The sequence below is a fragment of the Ciconia boyciana genome, chromosome 2, assembly GCF_034638445.1.
Source record: "Ciconia boyciana chromosome 2, ASM3463844v1, whole genome shotgun sequence".
In the NCBI taxonomy this organism is placed as follows: Eukaryota; Metazoa; Chordata; class Aves; order Ciconiiformes; family Ciconiidae; genus Ciconia; species Ciconia boyciana.
The window spans coordinates 56,468,435-56,489,093 of NC_132935.1; the positions used below are offsets into that span (position 1 = coordinate 56,468,435).

A 20,659-nucleotide genomic window follows, 5' to 3' on the forward strand; every position below is an offset into this window, starting at 1 on the left:
CTTAACTCTCCGCTGAAGTCAACTGTAAGGAGCCTTGTAATTCCCTTTGAAAGATACACCTTTTTAACAAGTTGTCTAGATAGGCTAGGAAATGTCAATCTAGTCAAAACACTTATTTGACATCTAATCTTAAAATTGTTATAATTTGAATCAAACAGTATGTTAAAGAGAAATTGCCATGTTCCAGTTTATGAATTTGATATATTTGTAGTTGTGCATTCATATTTCTTTAGCTTTAGAAAACAATCACAACACCGTAGATATTTCCGGGTGCTTTTGTATAGTTAAATAGCCATAATGAATATATTATGGATTACTTACCCTAATTCAGTAGAAAATATACCAACACTTGTGGCAAAGCATTAAAAGAACCTGTTCCACAGAAAATACTGTACTGTTTTAGAAGCATTCCTACTCACTGAATTTTTTTTTTAAGTGCAGAAAAATATTTCAGCAGTTTCTCTAGGAGGGTAAAATATCTACATATTCCCAAATGTTACTAACTGGTAGTGTTGTTTTGCAAGTTAATATCCTGCTAACCTCCCCCTCTAATTTCTGTTAACGGGAATCCTACCCAGACCTGTCTCCTGACCTAACCTGCAGTTTGTTACAGGCATTAAGACACCCCCTCTCAAGTACCATCTCCCAAATCATGCAGAGTTTTAACAAAGAATTCTGTGCTAGCTATGTTATTCAATAAACTCATAGAAAGGATATTATTAACCATTAAATTCTTCAGGGGTGCAGAATCATTTTTATGGAACTCAAAATTTTAAGTTTTGCTACAGAGGTACTGCTTTCTTCGTTATCAAATTCTGTTGGTGTTTTTTTCTTTAATAGAGGAAGAGCAGTCTTCCTTGCATCTGTCACAGTTTACATCCTTTCTCTGTAAATAATGAGTTGGAGAGTTAATTTTAGCACTACCACATTATATCTTAGAAACTTCATCGTTGTTTGTTATTATTAGGGGATGGCAAAGGAATAGTTTGTTGTTTTCAAGACAAAGCCTGTTTAGTTCTGTTTCTGGCTTCATTGCTGCCTCCCTGCAACACTTCAGACAGGTCGGTGTATCTTTATAAAACTCAGTATACTTACTGTATTACATCACTACTGTAATCTGTAATATTCCAATACATTTGAAGTACTGGGCTGTGTATTGTAAGAACAGCAGCTATCATTACTGTTAAAACTGCAAACTCCAACTGACTGATATTTTTAATGATGTAGTAGTATTTTAGTTGTTTGGGGTTGTTGCTTTCTGAAGAACAGCACAGTGCCTAGCAACTCATGTTAACACATATAGTATTCTTGTAACAGATGATTTCATCGGGGGAAGGACTATGACATTATTTATAGCTTTTACTCTGTTTGCTCAAAAGCAATTTTACCATGCAAGCTCTGTTCAGAAGTTTCAGATTTTTCCTTTTCCGAGTATAAAAGATGTCTTTCTGTCTTTAAAAGTGTATTTTCACAGAATTAAGGATAATTACATTTGAGAAAAAGTATGAGGCATTCATTTTCTCTTTGTGTTTCTGTGACAGAGGTGTACACTTAAAGGTAGCATGGTTCCATGCAAAAATTTTGATTCCTCAGTCTTTGGATTATCATACTGCTTGTGGGCAGCAAAGCTGAGTGAAAATCCCATATTATATGCAATCATTAGTTAACATTCTTTTCAAATGTTAACGTTATTGTGGCTATAACACTGATTTTTTTCAGATCAAATGGTATTAGAAAGATTTAGAGAAGCTTTCCTTGACACCTTTCTTACATCTTTTAATTAAGCAAGCCTTTGGTGTTAATAGGTTCAAGTTTGCCAGAATTAGAAATGAAGGGATCTAAATATATGTATTTGGAATGTTCTCACCTAAAGCCACCATGGCATGTGGCTGTATCAGCTGCCCTTTCCACAGTGGTATAAGGAGCCCCTAAAGTGGATTAATCAACCTTCCTTGCCATAAAAGTCTCATATTAACATCTTCATTATGAGCCGTTGAATATAGGACGTAAGACCCCAACACACATACCTGCTAAGAGCGAAGTAGGGACTGGACAACTTCATTAGCTGTTTATAAAGTGGGCAAATGGCAGTTTCTCCCAGAAGTGCCATTCCTCTGCGTGGGATAAAATTGAATTGAGGGTGCAGCTGCAATTTAGACTGACCAAATAGTATCAGCCTCACAGGATCTCAGCTGGACTGCTTCCTCCTGTAGTCATGGCTTTGGATTACCAGCAGTGCATCTGCCACTGCACTTCCACTGCTGAGTAGATGATATACCCATGGCTTGGGACAGCACTTGAATGGTTCACGAGCTACGTGCTGCTAAAGAACCACTGCTTAGTGCCTTCCTTCCCCCCAGTGAGCACAGAGCACTATTAAATTAGTGCACTACCAAGAACACTATGCTCCGGGTATATCTTCATGCATCCCACTAGTTATTCTACCTGCCTTTAGGGGATGGCCCAATTTCAGCAGCCCCTTAGGAAAAAATGAGTTTCTTTCTTACATGACTGAGTATTGCCTATTCTAAGGTTTTAGTCAGTGACTTTTGTCGAGGCAGATTTCTTCTTGTGGAAGAGAAAGAAGATAGACTCCTCTAAAAGGCTGATTAAAACGCTGTGCAGTTGGATATTTTGAACTGCTGAGGTGTATTGAATATTACAAAAGTCTTGAAGGAGGGAATTGCTTGAAAAAGTGAAAGGCACGTGATGGAGATGGAGTCTAGGCAGTACAGAAAAAATCATGTGCGAGTTTGTGAATGCTCAGTACCAGGACTAGCAAATATGTTGTACAGAGTGCTGCCTGTATTGGGATACACAGAGGCAAAAATTATCTATTCAAGTGAGGAAGTACAGGACTGTCGTTCAAAAAGTCAGCGTGAGCAAGGAACACTGTCTTGCGTAGAAAGCAATATACCCAGGAACTGAAGAAGTACCTCCCACTGCAGGACTTATGTAGGAGCTAGGTCAGGATGCTTATCTGTCTACCAGAACATTTGTACTAATACAATGGAATTTTGCATCAGCAAAAAGCCTTTGGCTGTTTTGTATTCTGTTACTGGGGAGCAGCAAGCTAATGAATGAGTCGTATTAAATTAAGCCTATCAAAACCTTTGCTTTTGGTTCTGCACTACACCACTACATATATTTAGTTATATATTTACATATATACATGCATGTATATAATATATACAATACATACAATATATTTACATATATTTAAATAGCAAATATGCTAAAGATCATTCATTTAAGGAATGTTTTGGAGAACTTCAAACAACTTATTTTGACTGTGCTTTATATCCTTATACTGATAAAGCCAAATGCCTTAGTTTCTGTCCAGTGAGAGAGAGATCTATGCAGAGACCTAAATACCTTGAAAGAAAAATATTTCCTGTATTTAAAACTGTCACAGTTACTATTGCTTTCTATTAACTTGAGCCTATGCAAGCATAGAAGTAACTTGTTAGACTTCGTAGAAATCTGGGAATCTGCTTCCTCCGCTGGGACTTGCAAGACAAACTTTCTAACCCCATAGTGAAAGTAACAAGTTATTTCATGTAGAAAATATCTGTCCCGTACCCAGGTCGGCCTCAGGTAGTGATGCACTGCGGGGCTAGGGATTTTCTGTTTGTGGAAGGAACCGCTTATGTGGCAGATTTACTTTTAAAGAAGGAAATTTCCCAGGCCACGCTTAAGGAGTTTAGAATATCATAGCAAATCTCAGAGAGGTTAGTGGACAGAGAGGATGATTAAACTACCACATAATAGATACATCTGCCATAGAGCTCTGTAATTCCTCGTGCTGAGAACACCTCTGAAAATGTGGGGAAAATCATCCCAGAACAAATTTGCATCAGTTTAACACTGCCTCTTGTCTTGGTTTGCAAAAGCAGAGGGATTCTGGGCACCTACAGTGCACACCATCCCTGGGAGTTTGAGGCTCTACTTAAAACTGACAGCTATGGGATAAGAAGGTGTTTTCTTTCATCATTAGCCAGCCTTTTCTAAAATGATAATTAGTTTCAGGAAGAGAATTTCAAAATCTGCCATGAATGTATTTCTGTGAAAAGCTTTCATGTTCATCCTGTCTGGCACTACACATCACACAGCTACCTCCTCCTGAGTAGGACCCAGTGTTGTCTGTTTAGTTCTTTATTCAGATCATATGATAATATGATGGGGGAAAAGAAGAAAAAGAAAAGCTGTTGAGACAAAGGGGAAGGCTTGCAATGTCAAATGCAAACTATATCTTTTAAACAATACATTATAAATACGGTTTTCTTGTACCGTGTACAGTCTTTAATACCCATCTACACAATACTGTGAAGGAAATATATCTCTCTGTGAGCCCAATATGACATACACATCTCTCATTCATCTAAATTGTTTCTTTTAAGTTTTATCTCTTAAAACAAAATTAGGTATGTATATTCATTTGCATACAAAAGAACCTAGGTATTCTGGTTAACTATAGATAAGTAAAATGGCATATATGCTGACAAAAGAGAAAGTCCAGGTTCTGTGTAAATTTTCATTTACTGTTCTTAATAGAGTTAGCTACGAAACTGAAATTTCTTTTTGTGGGAAAAAAGTATCCTCCGGCAAAAGGAAAGGTCAGGTGTGGAATTTTCATGTGACCATACATTTCAGAAAAGAATCTCTTCAGAAACTTCAAATCCTTCATTTCAATAAAGTTGAAATAGCGTAATAGAAAGCATGTAAAGTAGTATAATGTCATTTTACATTTATGTACAATTAATGTAGCAGAAATTAGTACAAATCAAACACAATGGAGAATGGAACATTTCATCTTCATTAAAATGAGAACATGTATATTATTAATACCATATTAGAAAATCAAAATATAATTTGCCTTTTTTCATGGAAAATTATCACGTTCTCATTATGCAGTTCAATGTGAATATAACTAGCTCTCTAATGAAAAAGCTTTATTGATAAAAATATTTACACAAGCTTTGCTCCTTAAGTTAGAAAGGTGGTTTAGTACATGCGGCAGAAAAAAATGATTAAAAAAAGGAAATAAATAACTAAAAAGAATCTATATCTACCATCATATTTAATTATATGACTGTATGTAATTTTGCTAGTATTGGTTCTGACTGCGCATTTCACGTGTAGGACTATTCCAAAGAAGGGGCACAGTTGAGGATTGTGTTCAAATCTGTAATCCTTTAAATCCCTATGGCTGCCTTTTATGAAAAAAGCCCTATTACCAGAATATTTAATGGGAATCCTAGAATAATTTGGATCAGAAGGGACCTTTAGAGATCATCTTTTCTAACCTCCTGCTCAAAGCAGTCTTAAACTAAATCGAGTTGCTCAGAACATTGTCCAGCAGGGTTTTGAGCATCTCCAGTGATGGAGATCCCACCTCTCTGAGCACCTGCTCCACTATTTGACTAACCCAATGGTGACAAAATGTTACTAAGATCTAATAGGAATTTCCCGAGTTGCAACTTGTGTCTAGCGTATCTTGTCCTTTCACCATGTGTGTACAGTCTAGCTCTGTCTCTGTACTCTCCCATTAGGTAGTTAAAAACTGCAGTAAGATCCCCTGTAAGCCTTCTCTTCTCCAGGCTGAACAAGCACAGATCTCTCAGTCTCTCCTCAGTCAGGATTTGTCTGTCAAGAGAGATCCAGGTTCAATTCCCTGCTCAGTCAGGTAATATTTGAAAGTCCATTTCCTTTCCTATCAGAGGGTCCTAATCCCCTGGTTGGTTATACATGGGTTTTAATAGGAAGAACTCTCTAAAACCTTTAAAAATACACTGCTTTGTGTAATTCAAGATTGACTGGATCAGAGAGTATGACTTACTGGTTTAGTGAGCAGAGCTGTCAGCTGAAAGAGAGACCTGGGTGCTGGTCTGCTCCTATGTCAAAGACTATAGTGATTTTTTTTGGTAATGCAGTCATTTTACCGCTCATCTCCCTACTCTAATTTAGCTGGTCCCAGCTGCTCCGGGTCCCTGCATTCTTCTCTATAACAGACCTCTCAGCTGCCTGGCTGTCCTCTTTTCTTTGTGGGAAGAGAGGACAAGCACATAGCAGTTTGTTGTCACTCCATGATTTTTGGCCTTCAAGTGTTCCAGCTGCAGCTGGGCTACTGGATTCCTCCCTGTGCTCGTAAAGGATTTGTCATACTTTGGCCTCTCCCATATTCTAAGTGGCACCCTGATCCTCGTCCTGCAAGTAGTTCCACATGACTGCTCTAATCACATAAGTAAATCAGTCAGCTAAGTCTTTAATGAACTGAAGAGATTCATAAGCATTTGCCTTTTAATTCATTGGGGGGAAAAAACCAAGGTGTTAATATTCTGTGTATTTTTCTTATATACCCTTACAATTCAGGAGGACTTACAGGTCAATTAAACATTGTATTCACTATTTTCTTGATTAATTTGGGGATCATAAGAATCAAAACACAAATTTAAATTCATATTGCCAAATTGTTAAATTTTGAAACAAATTCAGAGAATTTGTGGCTTTTCATTTTGCTTCCTTAGTTCAACTGAGTAGAATGGGACATTTTATTACCTGATTCATTACTTATAATAATCAAGGTCATGGTCAAAATTAGATAGTGGTAAATTTTGAAAAAGATTGCTGCTCACATCTCATTACTGTTTTATTCTCCTGTTGGGGGGGGGCAAAGTGGTGTTGGTTGGTTTTTTTTTTACAGTGGATTTTTCTGAAGACCAAAACCAGTGACTAACTTGAGCCAGAAATACTGCAGCCAGGAGCTTTACAGACGTATAGTTCTGCCAAAGCTTCTCAAATTCTTTTTTCTGCCATAGCCTAGAGCCTTCCCTGAAGAGCCTGTCAATCATACTAGAATGCATTGAGGCCTTCTTAGATGGACAAGCAAGAACTAAACTGTAACCACAAAATTAACTTTCTCTGTGAGCTAAGACAAGAGTCAGCCCATTTCAAATAAATGTTGTTACATTAATCTGACGCACCACACAGCTCCAGTTTCTTCACACTGTCGGTCAGTCACCAGTGTCCCCCCTCAGCCACTGCTTCAGCAAAGAAAATCTGTCAGTGCGACGCCTCCTTTGACCTGAGGTGTTCTTGGGTTTGATGCTATAACCCTCACTTGCAGAAACTCAGATAACCTGATGTAGGAGTTCATACAAAGCAGAAGCTAAGAAACAGATAAGCAGAGGTTTTCATGATGTCACTATAAGCAAATCTGAAAGCATGTGCTGAATATCTGAATTCAAGAAAGAACACTTAGCAGCAAGAGCAGGTGAGCTGTGTCTGTGACTGCAGCTGCACCTTACTTTTCCATCATCTTTTCCTTCTCATTTCCCATTCCCCTCCATATTTTCTTTCTCTCTTTTCTGATCCACTGTTTCTTCTTCAGTCATGCCATACTTTACCTGTGAGCTACCACTGCTATTTTGAAAATGGGATGTAGCCAAACAACTTTTCTTTTTACTTTGATCTCATGTGATGCTAATGAACCAATCTACTAGTAACAACAAAGTGCAAAAAGACCATTAAAGTTCTAATATGCAATGAGTAAAAAGGCAAGTAAAAAACACAGAAAATCAAAACTGGTTTTGTTTATGCTGATATAAATCAAAACCATTTTCATTAGCCTCCACCTTCATTTAAAAAGTTTTTATTCATTTTGCACTCAATTCTTGTAACTCTGTACGTTAAATAAATCCTCCCCCCCACTCTTTTACTTGTATTCCTTTCTCCTTCTCCCTTTCTAGCCAGTCCTGCTAGTATTAGGATGCCTTCTTGGTCTCCCAGTACTAGTTTTGGTGTTACTGAAAATGCTTCTAAAGTCTCTGTGGCAAAAAATAAAAGCCACAGTGAATGAAAGGGGGGGAAATAAAATCCTGTGGTATCAGGAGCTCTGTTTTCAAAATTCGAGCAGCATCACAGCATTTTTTTAAAGTTCATTCTTTTGTCTTTATCAGAGAATGCAAGAGCACAGTAAAAATGAAATGAATAATGTTAGCATTTGCTCTGAAGCAGGAAGTTGATAATTAAAACAAAAGAAGGCACCTAAAAGAAATTATAATAAACCACCAGGTGAAAGGGCTTATGCACCCTTGGCTATAGTCACATATTCATAATCTCTACATCAGTCTTCCATACTGTTGTAGCTTTACTTTGTTGTGGTGTCAATACAAAAATATATGTTGGACTTCTTAGGACAAAGAATAATTTTATAATCTAATACAGGTTTGCAGACTAAGAGATCCTAAGCAAGGAACAACACAATTCAGTGGGATCCTGCCTACCTTTTTCTTTTTTAATTCTCTTGACAATTACTTTCCCTGTGGTTGTTCTCTAGAAATGCTAGTTCCTGAAGTGGGGACAACTTGTAAAGCATTTTATTAAGTGTTCACTAGTTCTTGCTGCAAAACATAGTGCCTTTAAAAATATTTCTCCTAACTTTATTTCCTGTCTGATAGAGTGTTGACAGTACACAGTTTAATGTCACTGGGAAATTGCATTCTTGAGCATATTACATTTCAATATAAAGCATATAAATGTGAAATTGAATGACAAAAGTTTGCTATAAGCAGAACTTCACTATCACTAATGCCATACTATTTATATTTTGTTTCCTCACTTTATTTCAATTGCTTCATGTTTCTCAGTCCATTCAGGGGAGTTAGAAAGCGTTCCACGCAGAGTGTTGCTGTTTTGATAAGAAATATAAAGGAGACTAAAAGTATTAATTACTTTTAATGATAGTTATTTAGTAACACCGAAAGAAATTTACCATTTTGGTTGAAATGGGTTCGACATTAATTAGATATTCATATAAAACTTGTTTTCTATGAGGACCTTTTAACAATGAAAAGTAACATAAAGAATACAGATGAGGCATTGGAGATTCAAGGTATGCCCTAAAAGGATATCCTAAAAAATAGCAAGTATTTTGAATTTTCTAATGCAGGTTAGAATAATAACAATGTTACCAAATGTGTACTATTGCAAACCAGAGGCGGTAAACTAAACCTGAACTCCACCGTACACATGTAGTTTTCACAATGATGTGTGATGTGTGGTTTTGTGTCTGCCTTAGAGGACCCATTGCAGAAAACAGCAAAACAATCACAGTTATTGACAAGGACTATTTTGTTGTTAAAGGAAAAATAATTACAACATAAGTATGAAAAATGTATAAAGACACAATAAACAGGGATTAAGTCAGTTACATTTGCAGGCTTTCTTATATGCTTCTTGTGGAGAGCTTTTATTAAATTACATCTTCAGACTGTCACTGAATCAGTGATGCTCATTAAATTATTTCACATTAACGCATTTTCCCCAAAATAATTATGCGTCTTCTTTTAGCGTATCTTAGACAGACAAAATAGATGGGCAAAGTAATTAATTTCTGAGTTAATTAATCCTGCCTGGTATATCATAAGTAGCCTAAACAATGCAAAAAGGTGAGTAATTCTAAGTGTTAGAAAAGCAAATAAGGTGTTTAATATCATAAAAAATTGCATCAAATCTTGTATTAAAAGTCCACAGACTTAACATCATGTCTGTCACAGTGGCCAGTGACAAACCTTTAGGTGAACAGAGGAACAGAGCGAAGATAAGGTAATGCATTCACTGTGCTCTGCTCAGCCCTTAATCAATTTTTCTTTTACTGATATTTACTTTTGGTATCTCTAGAGTCCTGTGGTGATGTGTTCCATAATTATCTGGTTTGTGTGCAAGTATTTACTTTTATATTTAAAATTTTTCTGAATACCCTCTGGTTCTGGTTCTTACATCGTTGAGAAATAGTAATTCTTTCTTAATTTCTTACTTTTCTCCATGCTTTTCTTTTTTATATACTTTTATTGTATTCCCAGTTCAACTGCCTCTTTTTTAAACTGGGGACTCCTTATCTGTGTAAGGACTACCACCCTTCTGGTAGGATCTGTTCCTTTGATCTTCCATCACTTCTCTGCATATGTTCTCTAGTTTGACAAAATCTTTTTTGCATAGGCACATAGCAGAACTGCATGCAGTGTTCAAAATGTGGGAGCTCCATAGATTTATACACTTGCTTAATGACATTTTCCATTTTGTTCTCTATTCCTTACCTAACCATTTCTGATTTCTTTTTGCCTTTTTTAATATACATAGCACTGAACTTTTGTCTTCAGAGAATCAGTGACTACCAGATTTCTTTCTTCTGTTGTTTATGAAGTCATTTAGACCCAATATTGTGTGTATATAGTTAGGATTATTTTTTCCTATATGCGTGACTTTATATCTGTCAACACTGAATTTTATCTTAAGTGAATGTCCAGTCACTCTACCTCATGAGATAAATTTGTAACTTTTTAACCCCATTTCTAACTTTTACTACCAATTAAAAATTGTGTGTTGTCCAAAAACATTGTGGACAGCAATGTTGTTCACTGCTTTTCTAGATCAGTGTGTATATGGTGAACAGTACAAATCCCAACATGCACTTTTGTAGGGGACCCACTAGTAATGTATCTCTGTTGTGAAATATGACCTTTTAGTCCTACCCTTTGTATTGTATCTTTTTAACCAGCTATTATTTTACTAAAGGATCTTTCTGATTATATTTTAGATTCTTTCAGGGGTTTGGTGAGCAAACTGTTAAAAGCTTTTGTAACTACAAGTGCACCACACCAGTGGGTTGCATTAAAGCCCCCAATCCTTTCTTTATCAGAACCATTTATGTGACCTGTCCGCAAACAGAGAAGTAGAATTTGAAACAATATCTATATAAGAAGAAGCTATTTTATCTTAAGTTACAATAAGTGCAATAGTTCATTGAATTAATTAAAGGAAAAAATTCCTTTAGCAACTTTAACACAAATTTCATCTCACTGTGTTTATTAATATCTTGGTGATGGTAGTGTGTTGCTGGAGCTGTGGAAAGTAGCAGCATGTTGTTTCTCCTTTCTTTGCTTGGAAGAAAGGAGGCATACTGATACAAAAAGGGGAGTAACACTCAGTTTGGAATTGGGAAGAAGAAAGTGAGTGCTTTTGCTTGATTCAAATAAATATGCTTTTCTCACTGTTCCTAAAGTAAAGGCACATTTGGAAGGCACATTTCTTTCAGAGCCTGAGTTGATTCCGGTTATCAGCCCCAGACACCATTTCTTAAAAATTATTTTTACTGTCGTTACATTCCTCTAACTATGGTAGTGTCCCATTGCGTCTTGTGCTTTGTGCCTAGTGCTTTATAAACACGAAGGGAAAAGGCAAGCTAGGTCCCAAAGAGCTTGTTATTTAAGTCAAGACAGGACAGAGAAAATGGATGCAGGTAAGTAGATGGAAAATGAACCAAATAGAGGCTGATAATGTAGCAGCAACTTAACAGTTATTGGCGTTGGTTTGTTAGAGGGTTGGAGGGAGAAATCACAGAGAAGGAGGATTCTGAGAAAGGTACTGAGTCAGGCTTGCAGAAGTTTTACAAGGTGATCCTTTCAACTAGAAGGGACTGTGCAGGAGAAGATGCAGCATTTAAGAGTTTCATGGTGGCAGATAAAATGGGGACAGATTGTGATGAAGCCTTTAGCTTATTATTTTCCTAGGCTGATTTTATTAATATTTGTAACAGAACAGAGTAAATGATACCCAAAATCCCACACAATTTGTTGGGGAGAGTCTGTATGTTTGTCTGCTCTGCATTTTACCATATTTTTACCATTACACCAGCTCACTTGTCGCAATTTCTTGTGCCTTAAAATACCAACAGTTCCTAGCTAGTCTTGAGATTGTTCTGAATATCAGGCTCCTCTTTTCTCAGACTGGTATAGTACATTCTCTTTCCTCATATAGTGATGGTGACACTATTTGTGTGATAAGCTGGTCATTTTTGCTTTCCCTACATAAAGAATTTCATCCTAGGTAATCATCATGGGAGCTTCCATCCGTTTTAGTTTTTCCTTTGGTTGTATGTCTCTTTTTCTTTAAGGAGGAAACATCAGAGAGTAGCTATGAAGTGTCTTTTCCGCGAGTGAAGATGATCAAATATTTAAGTCTTTTTTTCCCCCCAAATTTACTTCAAATCTAAGAGCATGAGTGGTGATGGTGATGTGAAGTACCATGGTTTTACGAGTTTCTTAAATCTTGTATAGCTAGAGCCTCCCAGGGATCGAGAGATCCAAGGAATGGATGAGTTGCAGAGACTGCAGCACTGCAACACCTTCAGCAATATCTGAAAACTGCAGATGTAAAAAATGCTATATTCAGCTAAAGTTTACTTGACTAAGTCCAGTGGGTGTCTTTGTTCACAGTACAAAAGTCTGGCTGGTATCGCTCTCTTCCTGTAACAGTTGTTTCAGATTTGAGCTTTTCCCATGAGACCTATTTCCAGAATTAGATTCAGATTGAGAAGTACTGTACAGTTGTTACTGTCATAAAAACAATCTGCTATAGCTTGATTATGGGACCAAAACCAGAAATGAAGGAAATGAGAAAATGTTAGTGTAATTTCTTTAAGAAAATTAGCTGACTTTTTACAAAATTTGAGCTTCATGTTGTTGGTGTAATAAGCAAGAACTCTGGCTTTCCTGGGGAAGGATACAATTTTTACTGTTAAATAAAGGACATTCCCTGTAACAGCAGATGTGTAACCCTACAGAGCATGTAGTTTTTTGTAATCCCACAGAGTGGCTGGTATCATATATTTTACCACATTGTGGATTTTCAGATATGGATTAGTATCACTATAATGTTGCCCGGGGCAATTCTCCTAGCAACGTTTCTTTAAAAATCTGTTATGGAAGAGTTGTTACCTGTTCACCAGTACGTTGTTCACATGCAAGAGTTCTTGGAGAAAGTGCTGAGCTTGTGACATTGACAGCGATTAAAGGTTTTGTGAATAGACATAGTACTCACAGGTCCACTGATGAGTAAGGGAAGGCCACTATATACTGCAGTTTCCTGGCTTTAGTGACTATGCAGTGTTTAGATAGCTAGTTGGATTGACAACTGGTTAAAGAGAAGCTGCTGATTCCAGCCTGAAGAGATGAAGTCTTGTGAAGAAAAGCTATTTCTACATGCCTTCCTGAAGCGGTGCTCTAGTGCTGAATTGTCCTGAAGTACTTTCCTATGGTCTGCACAACCGTGAAATAAAATAAGTATGATATGTGCCTTATGGATGAAGTTTCAGTGACCACACTGGGTGCTGTCATTGTCACTGTTCAGGTTTTGGTTTCACAATGCATCTAAGCTGTGAATTGCCCAGTGGTTGGCAGGTGGTGGGAGTAGCTGCATGTAGCTTAAGGCTAAAGAGGATTAGAAGAGGAGCTATGCATGACTTAGTGTGTTGCCATCTGAGCTAAGGGTGGAAGGAGGAAAAAATATATCTATTTCATGTTATCACTTTGATAAGTCCTTATAAAGGACTTCCATTAAGTTGTTCATGCATTAGGAGATACATCTCAGATTCTACTTTAAATATTATTCATTCATTACAGTTAGATATGAAGGAAGGGGGAGATTGAAGGATGCAAAGATGTAAGAGTTTTGTTTTAGTTATGGTACTTGAGTGAAATTTTACTGTCTCTGATATGAAAGAGTTCAGACTAGATTATCTAGTGGTCCCTCCTGCATTTATGCACTGTGAAGTAATAAAGAACCAGTTTTGTTATCAAGTCTACAAAGTAAATTAGTGTTGATCAGAAAGGGACTTGTTAAGCTCCTCCATTTAATCTCCTTAAGTGAAAATTAAATCAAATTTTAGAAACAAAACCTTTGTTTATGAGTTATTTTTGCTGTCCACCAGTGATATTCCAAATTACAAAATCAGGAGTTAAACTTCATCTACAGGAAGGATGTGACTTGTTACTGTTTATCTACACTCTTTCTTAGCTGGACTGTAATATTATCATTAGTGAATTTTGAAATCCCTAATAATGAGCATTTATGGATGAGGTTTTGTTGCACATCTAAATGCTTAGTGTAGTACAGAGTTCCACAAGTGGCTGCCATCCAACTGACTGTAAGCTCTCTCCTTCTCAGCATCAGTTGCAATCTAGAGTGTGTTCATGGTGGCTCAAGCTAACACAGGTGACTTCTGAGCCGGGATGAGCAAAGAGTTACATACTACTTGTTACTGCAGGTACTGTAGCAGGTTTTTAAGGCAGAATACTTCAGTCGCTTTCATCATGGGGACATGCCCTCATGAATGGAGTGGCAATCCAGCAGCTTATTGAGGGCCAAATGTGACCCTTAATACTTTTGTGTGCAATGACCCAATAGCATGCCTGCACTTACTATTACTACTTCTATTAACAGCAAGACTTCAGTTTCAAAGGCCTTTTGAGCTTTAGTCATGGACTAAGATACTGCTGAGCTTGGTACTGTATTGGTACAGAACATAACCATAGCTCCTGCCCAAATGGCTTGTTATCTAGGTGTAGGATAAGAGACAACAGGTAGATAGATGGGGAACATGGGAAGACTCTTGACGCAATACTGATCAGCACAGTGAGCAGTAATATCAGTACTTTGCAAAGTGTGTCTGCAGGCAGTGATTTGAAGGAGAATAGTGAGCTATTGGTAGGGAGGTTTACAGAAAGCTCCTCCCATGCAACATGAGGGGATACAAATGTGCTTGTTTGAAAATCTAGTGGAGGCTGGTGTAAAAGTCTGTGGTGGGAATCATTTTTTAATACTGAATGAGAGTTAACAAAGAGAAAGGCTTTGAGAGTTAGCACAAGTTGGTTATGCTTGATGCAGTAGGCCTCTAGAAGTGGAAGGAAACTTAGATGGGATAATAAGCTCCTGTAACTTCCGGTTGAAGATATCTAAAAGATCTTTCTGGTGGGTGGATATGACCTGGCTCATTATGTTTTCCACGAGGAAAAATCATTGAATTAACAGATACGAGAAGATCGAAGTCTGTGGAGCAGTTATTTCTGTGTAAAACCCATTCCTTGAAGATACTACACAGAAGGAATCTGGAAAATTTGAATGAAGGCTGTAGGCAAGGACTTGGGGAAGGGCTTCGTCTAAGACAAAGTCGCAGGCCAGGGAAACAAGCCAAATGGGCATGGGATACAGCATCATCAGGATCACAGATGTCACACAGAGCTTGAAAGAAAAATCAAGAGTTTTGGACATGTTATTTTGTGATGGTAGCTAAGCATAACTCTGGAGGAGACAGAGTGAGATTTTAGTTTAGACAGAAACAGTCAGATCTGGAAAAAAGAGGTACATGTGTCCACAGCAGTTCTATAGCTTAATGAATCACTATTCTAATATCAGAATCAAGATCTTGTCTCTGACAGAGCATTCCTGCTGAGAAGCAACTAACTCTTGGGACTAATTCTCCTGAAATCAAGAGTGACAGAAAATAGTCTTTAGAAATGCAATTCAATTTAAAATGTCACTTGGTTGTGCAAAGTGTGTTAAGAGATGAAACATATACTATACAGTATGATGTAAACCAGTTAGCTGTGTTATATGGTGTCTCAGTGAAACAGCTCCAGACAGTTCTACACATGTGAAGTGAAAATTGTTACTGATTTGTCAGTTCCAGTGAAATCTTCTCTCCTATCATTTTTATTGATGTATTTAAACAGATGTAGCCTCTGATACAGTAGCTCACATCACCTTTGTATCCAAGTAGTCCCCTTTGATTCAGTGGTGGTCCCCAAGGATTAAGGTGCTGTTCACCATAAGTCAGGGCATTGGCAACTATCCCTTGATTATCAGATGCTGCTAAAGGCCATGAGTGTGAAATCAATTTAAGTTTCCAGAAATGCAGTAATAATTGTAAATATGTTGCTTAATAATGTGGTTACAAACTACAATACTGATCTGAACAACATGAAGACTATGTCTGCTCACTGAGTGTTGTTTTTTTTCTTTTTTTTCCTCAACATTCATTTCTTAAGAAAATTGGCTAAAAAGCGGAAAGAGACATTGAGTAGTACACGGCAGGAAATGACAGTGATGGTGAATTCAATGGATAAAAGCTACACGGAGCAAGGCACCAACTGTGATGAAGCTTTCTCTTTCATGGACACACACAATCTAAATGGGAGATGTAAGTTTTTTCTTTTCTTTTCTTTTCTTTTTTTTTTTTTGGAAGGTGGAAGAAAGGTGCAAATGGTTTTTAAAATATTCCTCATTACTCAGTCATGGAAAATCCATGGGATCCAGAGTTTCCCACTGTGCAGCACATTGCACTGCGTATTCGAATGAGCAAGACAAGACATCAAGAACAGACTTCTTTAAAAATAATAAGGATAATTGAGCTTTTTTCTGTCCATCCTTTTCTTCTGCAAAAGAGCAAAGACATTACTGAAACAGCTGTAGTTTTACCTTTCTGCAATCTCTATTATGTTAAAAAAATTTTATCCCTCATACTGTCCCAAGTCCTTCAAATGCTTCCCCAGCTCACTTCTTTTTTGTAGGCAAAATTTATTTTTGAATGTCGTAACTTAATAATGGTGATCTGATTGTCTTATTATTTCCAATTCTAGATGATGCTCTTTCTGTGGCTTGTGCAAAGGAAGAACTCAGTAGAATTATGTGTTCTGCAGTTTCCTAAGAGATTCTCTAATATCCTGAGTCTTCTTGGATCTACCCTGAAAATAAATAAAATTTGGGATATAAAATTTCCTGTATTAGAATTTTAGTCGAGGACTCATTCCTGTCTGGAGGTTAGCACTGAGCAAAGACCAGGAAAAACAGTAGTTTTTTATAATTGTTAAAAAGAATGAAAAAAGAATGACTATGTTCAAAAACCTTTCTTGTTTTTTGTAGTTCTTAAGGAACCTCAGTTTTTCTTGTATACCAGTGTTTTTGAACATCTTCAGAATTTGTCAAAGATTGAATTTTGTTTCAAGTACTAACAGTATGCGAGGCCCAACTCCCACTCTTTAATAATATACTTGAGAACTTATCTTTGACAAGCTCAATTGTACAAACACTTGGTGAGGTTTATACAGTGAGACTTCTCTCAGCAGCATTAGGCTCAGAATTTGCAATGTTAATTTGTGTTTGAGTTACTTTTGAAATTGCTTTGAAATAGATCTTTCAAAATCTGACTTGCCTTTCTGGTGAGAATATACCATCTCAGTTAATGAGATTGCTTATTTCTGTGAAGAGATCAAGAGGTTTGACTTCATCTTCCATCATCATGATGTAGTTTTCCACTGGTGTTACTGAATGGTCACAACCAAAGAAGCTGCAATGAGTTCCTGGGACTAAATCGTCTTTATGTAAACCACCTTAAACCAATTTGAAATTATTGGCATAGCAAGTATTTTATACCACTTGAGGTCTAGAACCTCTAATTAGACTTTCCTTAAGAAATGTGGTCACCAGAAGAAGCAGTCTGACAGTCTTTAGGAATAATCTTTGTGTAAGGCCTTGTACTCAAGAGATTTAGAACATTCCTACTTCCTATGAAAGGTTATTATCCTAGCTGCATTCTCTTTCTAGCCAGTTTTATTAGCTGCAGCAACTGACCTCAACTAATCTCTGCATCCATACCCAAAAGGAATACCACTCTGTTCTTTCCATCCAGTGATTCAGGAGACTTAATCAAAGGAAAGTAGGTTCAGATATATTCATTTATAGGGTAAGTGATAACTGCCAGCATTATTTAAGTCCGTTTTCAGATAGCTCCATCTTAACAAGGGCTGGCAACTGAATGCCCTAGAAGATCAACCAAAAAAAGATGGATGAAAGCCAGCAGGAGTAATCTCACTCCTTCTCATCCAGCAGATCCTGTCTTCGTCAATTCTACTTTTAAACAAAAGTAGACACAAATTCCTGTTAGTGTCTTTATAGGTATGCAGAATGTGCTTACATTCACTGATCTGACTGAATTTGAGCTGTGTAGACAAGCAACTAAGGCTGAATTTGCAATGAGCTTTGCTTAAAAACCTTTAATGACTCTTTGGTTGAACGTCCTGTAAAATGTTGTGATTAACTCCCACCTGTTGAATGTATCTGTACTTACAATGGTAATTCACATGATCTTTGTATACCAGGGAACTAAATGAACTTAATTTGTTGCATGGGGCTTTCCCATAGGTTTTACAAATGGTTAAATGATTAAATACCAATATGAGCATTGGCCTATGTATCACTCCTGAAAACCATTGTTAAACAAAGGGTAATTTTCAGGCATAATTGTATCTGTGTACACATTATCCACCTGTCTGAACAAATCAAAAAAACGGAGAGGAAAAAATGAACTATAGTAGAATATTTGCATACAGTATTTACAGTATTATTAAGTAAATTTACTAATGATCAAAGCTTCTGTCAAAAACACGTATTGTCGCCATGTCTTTATTCAAGCATCAGTATTCAGTCTAATCTTGTGATTTAAGAAGTATATTTGTCATCACCAATCAAAATGCTTTCTCTGATGGCATTTCTTTTTAGAGAATTGATTAAATTCAGTGAGCTATTTTATTCACTAGACACACCTGGTTTTCCCTAGGTCCTGATTCCAATGCAGCAAACACAACAGAACGGATTCTAAACTAAGTCAATCACATATGCTGTATCACTCAGCTTAAATAGCTACGTATCACTTCCCTGTCTCTAACCAGCTTTGTTTCTCTTCGCAGCTGTATCTTCACCATCTTCATTTACAATGAAAACTAACACATTGAGCACAACAGTGCCTAATTCTTATTACCCAGGTAACCGATTTTTTCTTGGTTTCTACCCTATATAGACCGTTTCATAATAAAAGCATATATAATTATGTTATTATACTCTGCGCCATAGAAATTGTATACATACATAAGCAACATACTGGTTGCTTACAGTAGCTTTCTGAAAGAAAACTCGGGAACATTTATCAGTCATTTACTGTTCTCTCTCTTTTTACCTTTTCTGCATTGACCTGCTTATGATGTATGACAGATCCATTTGTGCCAACTGCAATTTTAGGTGAGAACATTTCCCTTTATCAAAGTTTATTGCTGAAGTAATTTAGAAAGTCACAGTTCTCGGGGTACAGACAATAGTATGCAAAAAGCTGGAGCTTTCTGCTAAAGGGAGGGGTGGTAGGCTTGGCTACACTGAAAATGCTAAGGACAGTTATCAGGCTTGATTACTACTGTCATAGTGCAAGTCGGGAGAAAAGAGAGAAATAATTTTAACAAGTGGATTTGTGAGGAAATGTTTATGCATGTATTTGGAGTGACACAAAAGAATTTGATTATCGCAGCAATTGAAATAGTTTCTCTCATTTTTTTCCATTTTATCTCAGAACTGAAGATGTCACTTCTTAAAAATAACATTTTTTCCTAATTAGACTATTCATGATACAGAAAATCAGACAAAATACAGTTTTGGCCATCCACCAGCTATCATTTCTTCTCACAATACCGCACAGTTTCTGACATGCTTGTCAAAGTGAAGTTTCAGAGGAGAGATGGTATTTTGAACAGCAAAATGCTAACATGACACTTAGAGTATATAGTTTATTATGCATCAGGTGTCACAGGAACGAAATAGAACAGTAGAACTGTAGGTTAAAAACATACAGTTAAAGTGTAAAGCATTTCCACTGGGAATTTAGGAAAACCTGCTATTGTCCAATGTCAAAAAGAGAGAGATTTCTGCACAGTGATAAAACAATAAGCATGAGGCACTATTGCATTTTCAATGCTTAAGTAACTCTAACCGCTTTGTGGCTTGTAATCATTTACACCTCCTTCCTATACTAACTTTAAACTAAACAGGGAGATTTTTTTTAAATAATAAGTCAAAATATAACAGTGCTCTGTAGCAAGAACTCCAACTCTAATGTTAAGCCTATCTATTTACTCTTTTTACAATGTCTGATATTTTTACAACAAATATTTTTCTTTCTCCTCCTTTTTCTTCAAATCACTGTAAGAAATACAAGACCCCTTAACTCATTCCTGCCCTTAAACTGTAAGTTAAACAGGCTTACCTAAAAGTAGAGTGAAGCATATAAGAAGTAGAAGTTTAGGAAGGTGATCTTGAAAATTTGTTATTGTGAAAGAATATTTAGTGCAGTGCATCTCAGTGTGATAACTTGGAGAAGGAACTTGTGCATTTTTATACATTATGTAAATCTGGAAGAAGGTAACGGTAGCGACTGTAACAATGTAATAATCTGCATGCAAATGAAATTTGCAGTGGCTTTTAACTGCCTGAGATGTTAGATTTTTTTTGTGTGCTTTAGCATTCATTCAACGCTTCATCCAGTAGATGTTCTTTCTGACCTTGTGGGTGGGCAAGGAGAAAAGTACTATTATCAGGAGAAAAACTTTGAGATTTCCTATCTGGATTATTAAGTTTTAGTTAATGGTTTCTCTGATTTTTTTGGTGATCCTTCGCTATGTAATAATGGTGGTAAAATTGTTAGCTTTTTTCCCCACAAGAAATAATCTCTAAGCAAGTAATTCAGATATCAGACAAACACACACTGGGAAAAAAATTTCTTTGCTTTTACTAAGTCTGTAAAATCTTGAATTAGTTAGATATGTATTTTATGGTCTACTAAAGCAACCTGTGCTTACTCATATCAGAAAATCTTCCAGTTATTTCACTGTGGAAAATGAATATTTTTGTAACCTTACATGTTAAAAATTTAGTACCCTTTTATGAGTGGTGTTCCATTCAGACCAGGTCTTTCTCCCAAAACGTGTTTATGACTGTCTATATA

The 20,659-nt window shown here is 36.7% G+C and overlaps 1 protein-coding gene across 10 annotated transcripts in view; it reads left to right on the forward strand.

Moving 5' to 3' along the window:
• The window catches only part of PTPRM (protein tyrosine phosphatase receptor type M), a 489,233-nt gene that overhangs the window by 372,797 nt on the left and 95,777 nt on the right, over positions 1–20,659 (forward strand). For 5 of the 10 annotated variants that reach the window (XM_072852716.1, XM_072852717.1, XM_072852719.1 and 2 more), the window contains 3 exons: positions 15,885–16,036; positions 18,582–18,656; positions 18,883–18,909. In XM_072852716.1, the coding sequence (XP_072708817.1) occupies positions 15,885–16,036; positions 18,582–18,656; positions 18,883–18,909 (254 nt within the window). The remainder of the gene's footprint in view (positions 1–15,884; positions 16,037–18,581; positions 18,657–18,882; positions 18,910–20,659) is intronic. The other 5 variants (XM_072852718.1, XM_072852720.1, XM_072852725.1 and 2 more) reach the window with 2 other exon arrangements.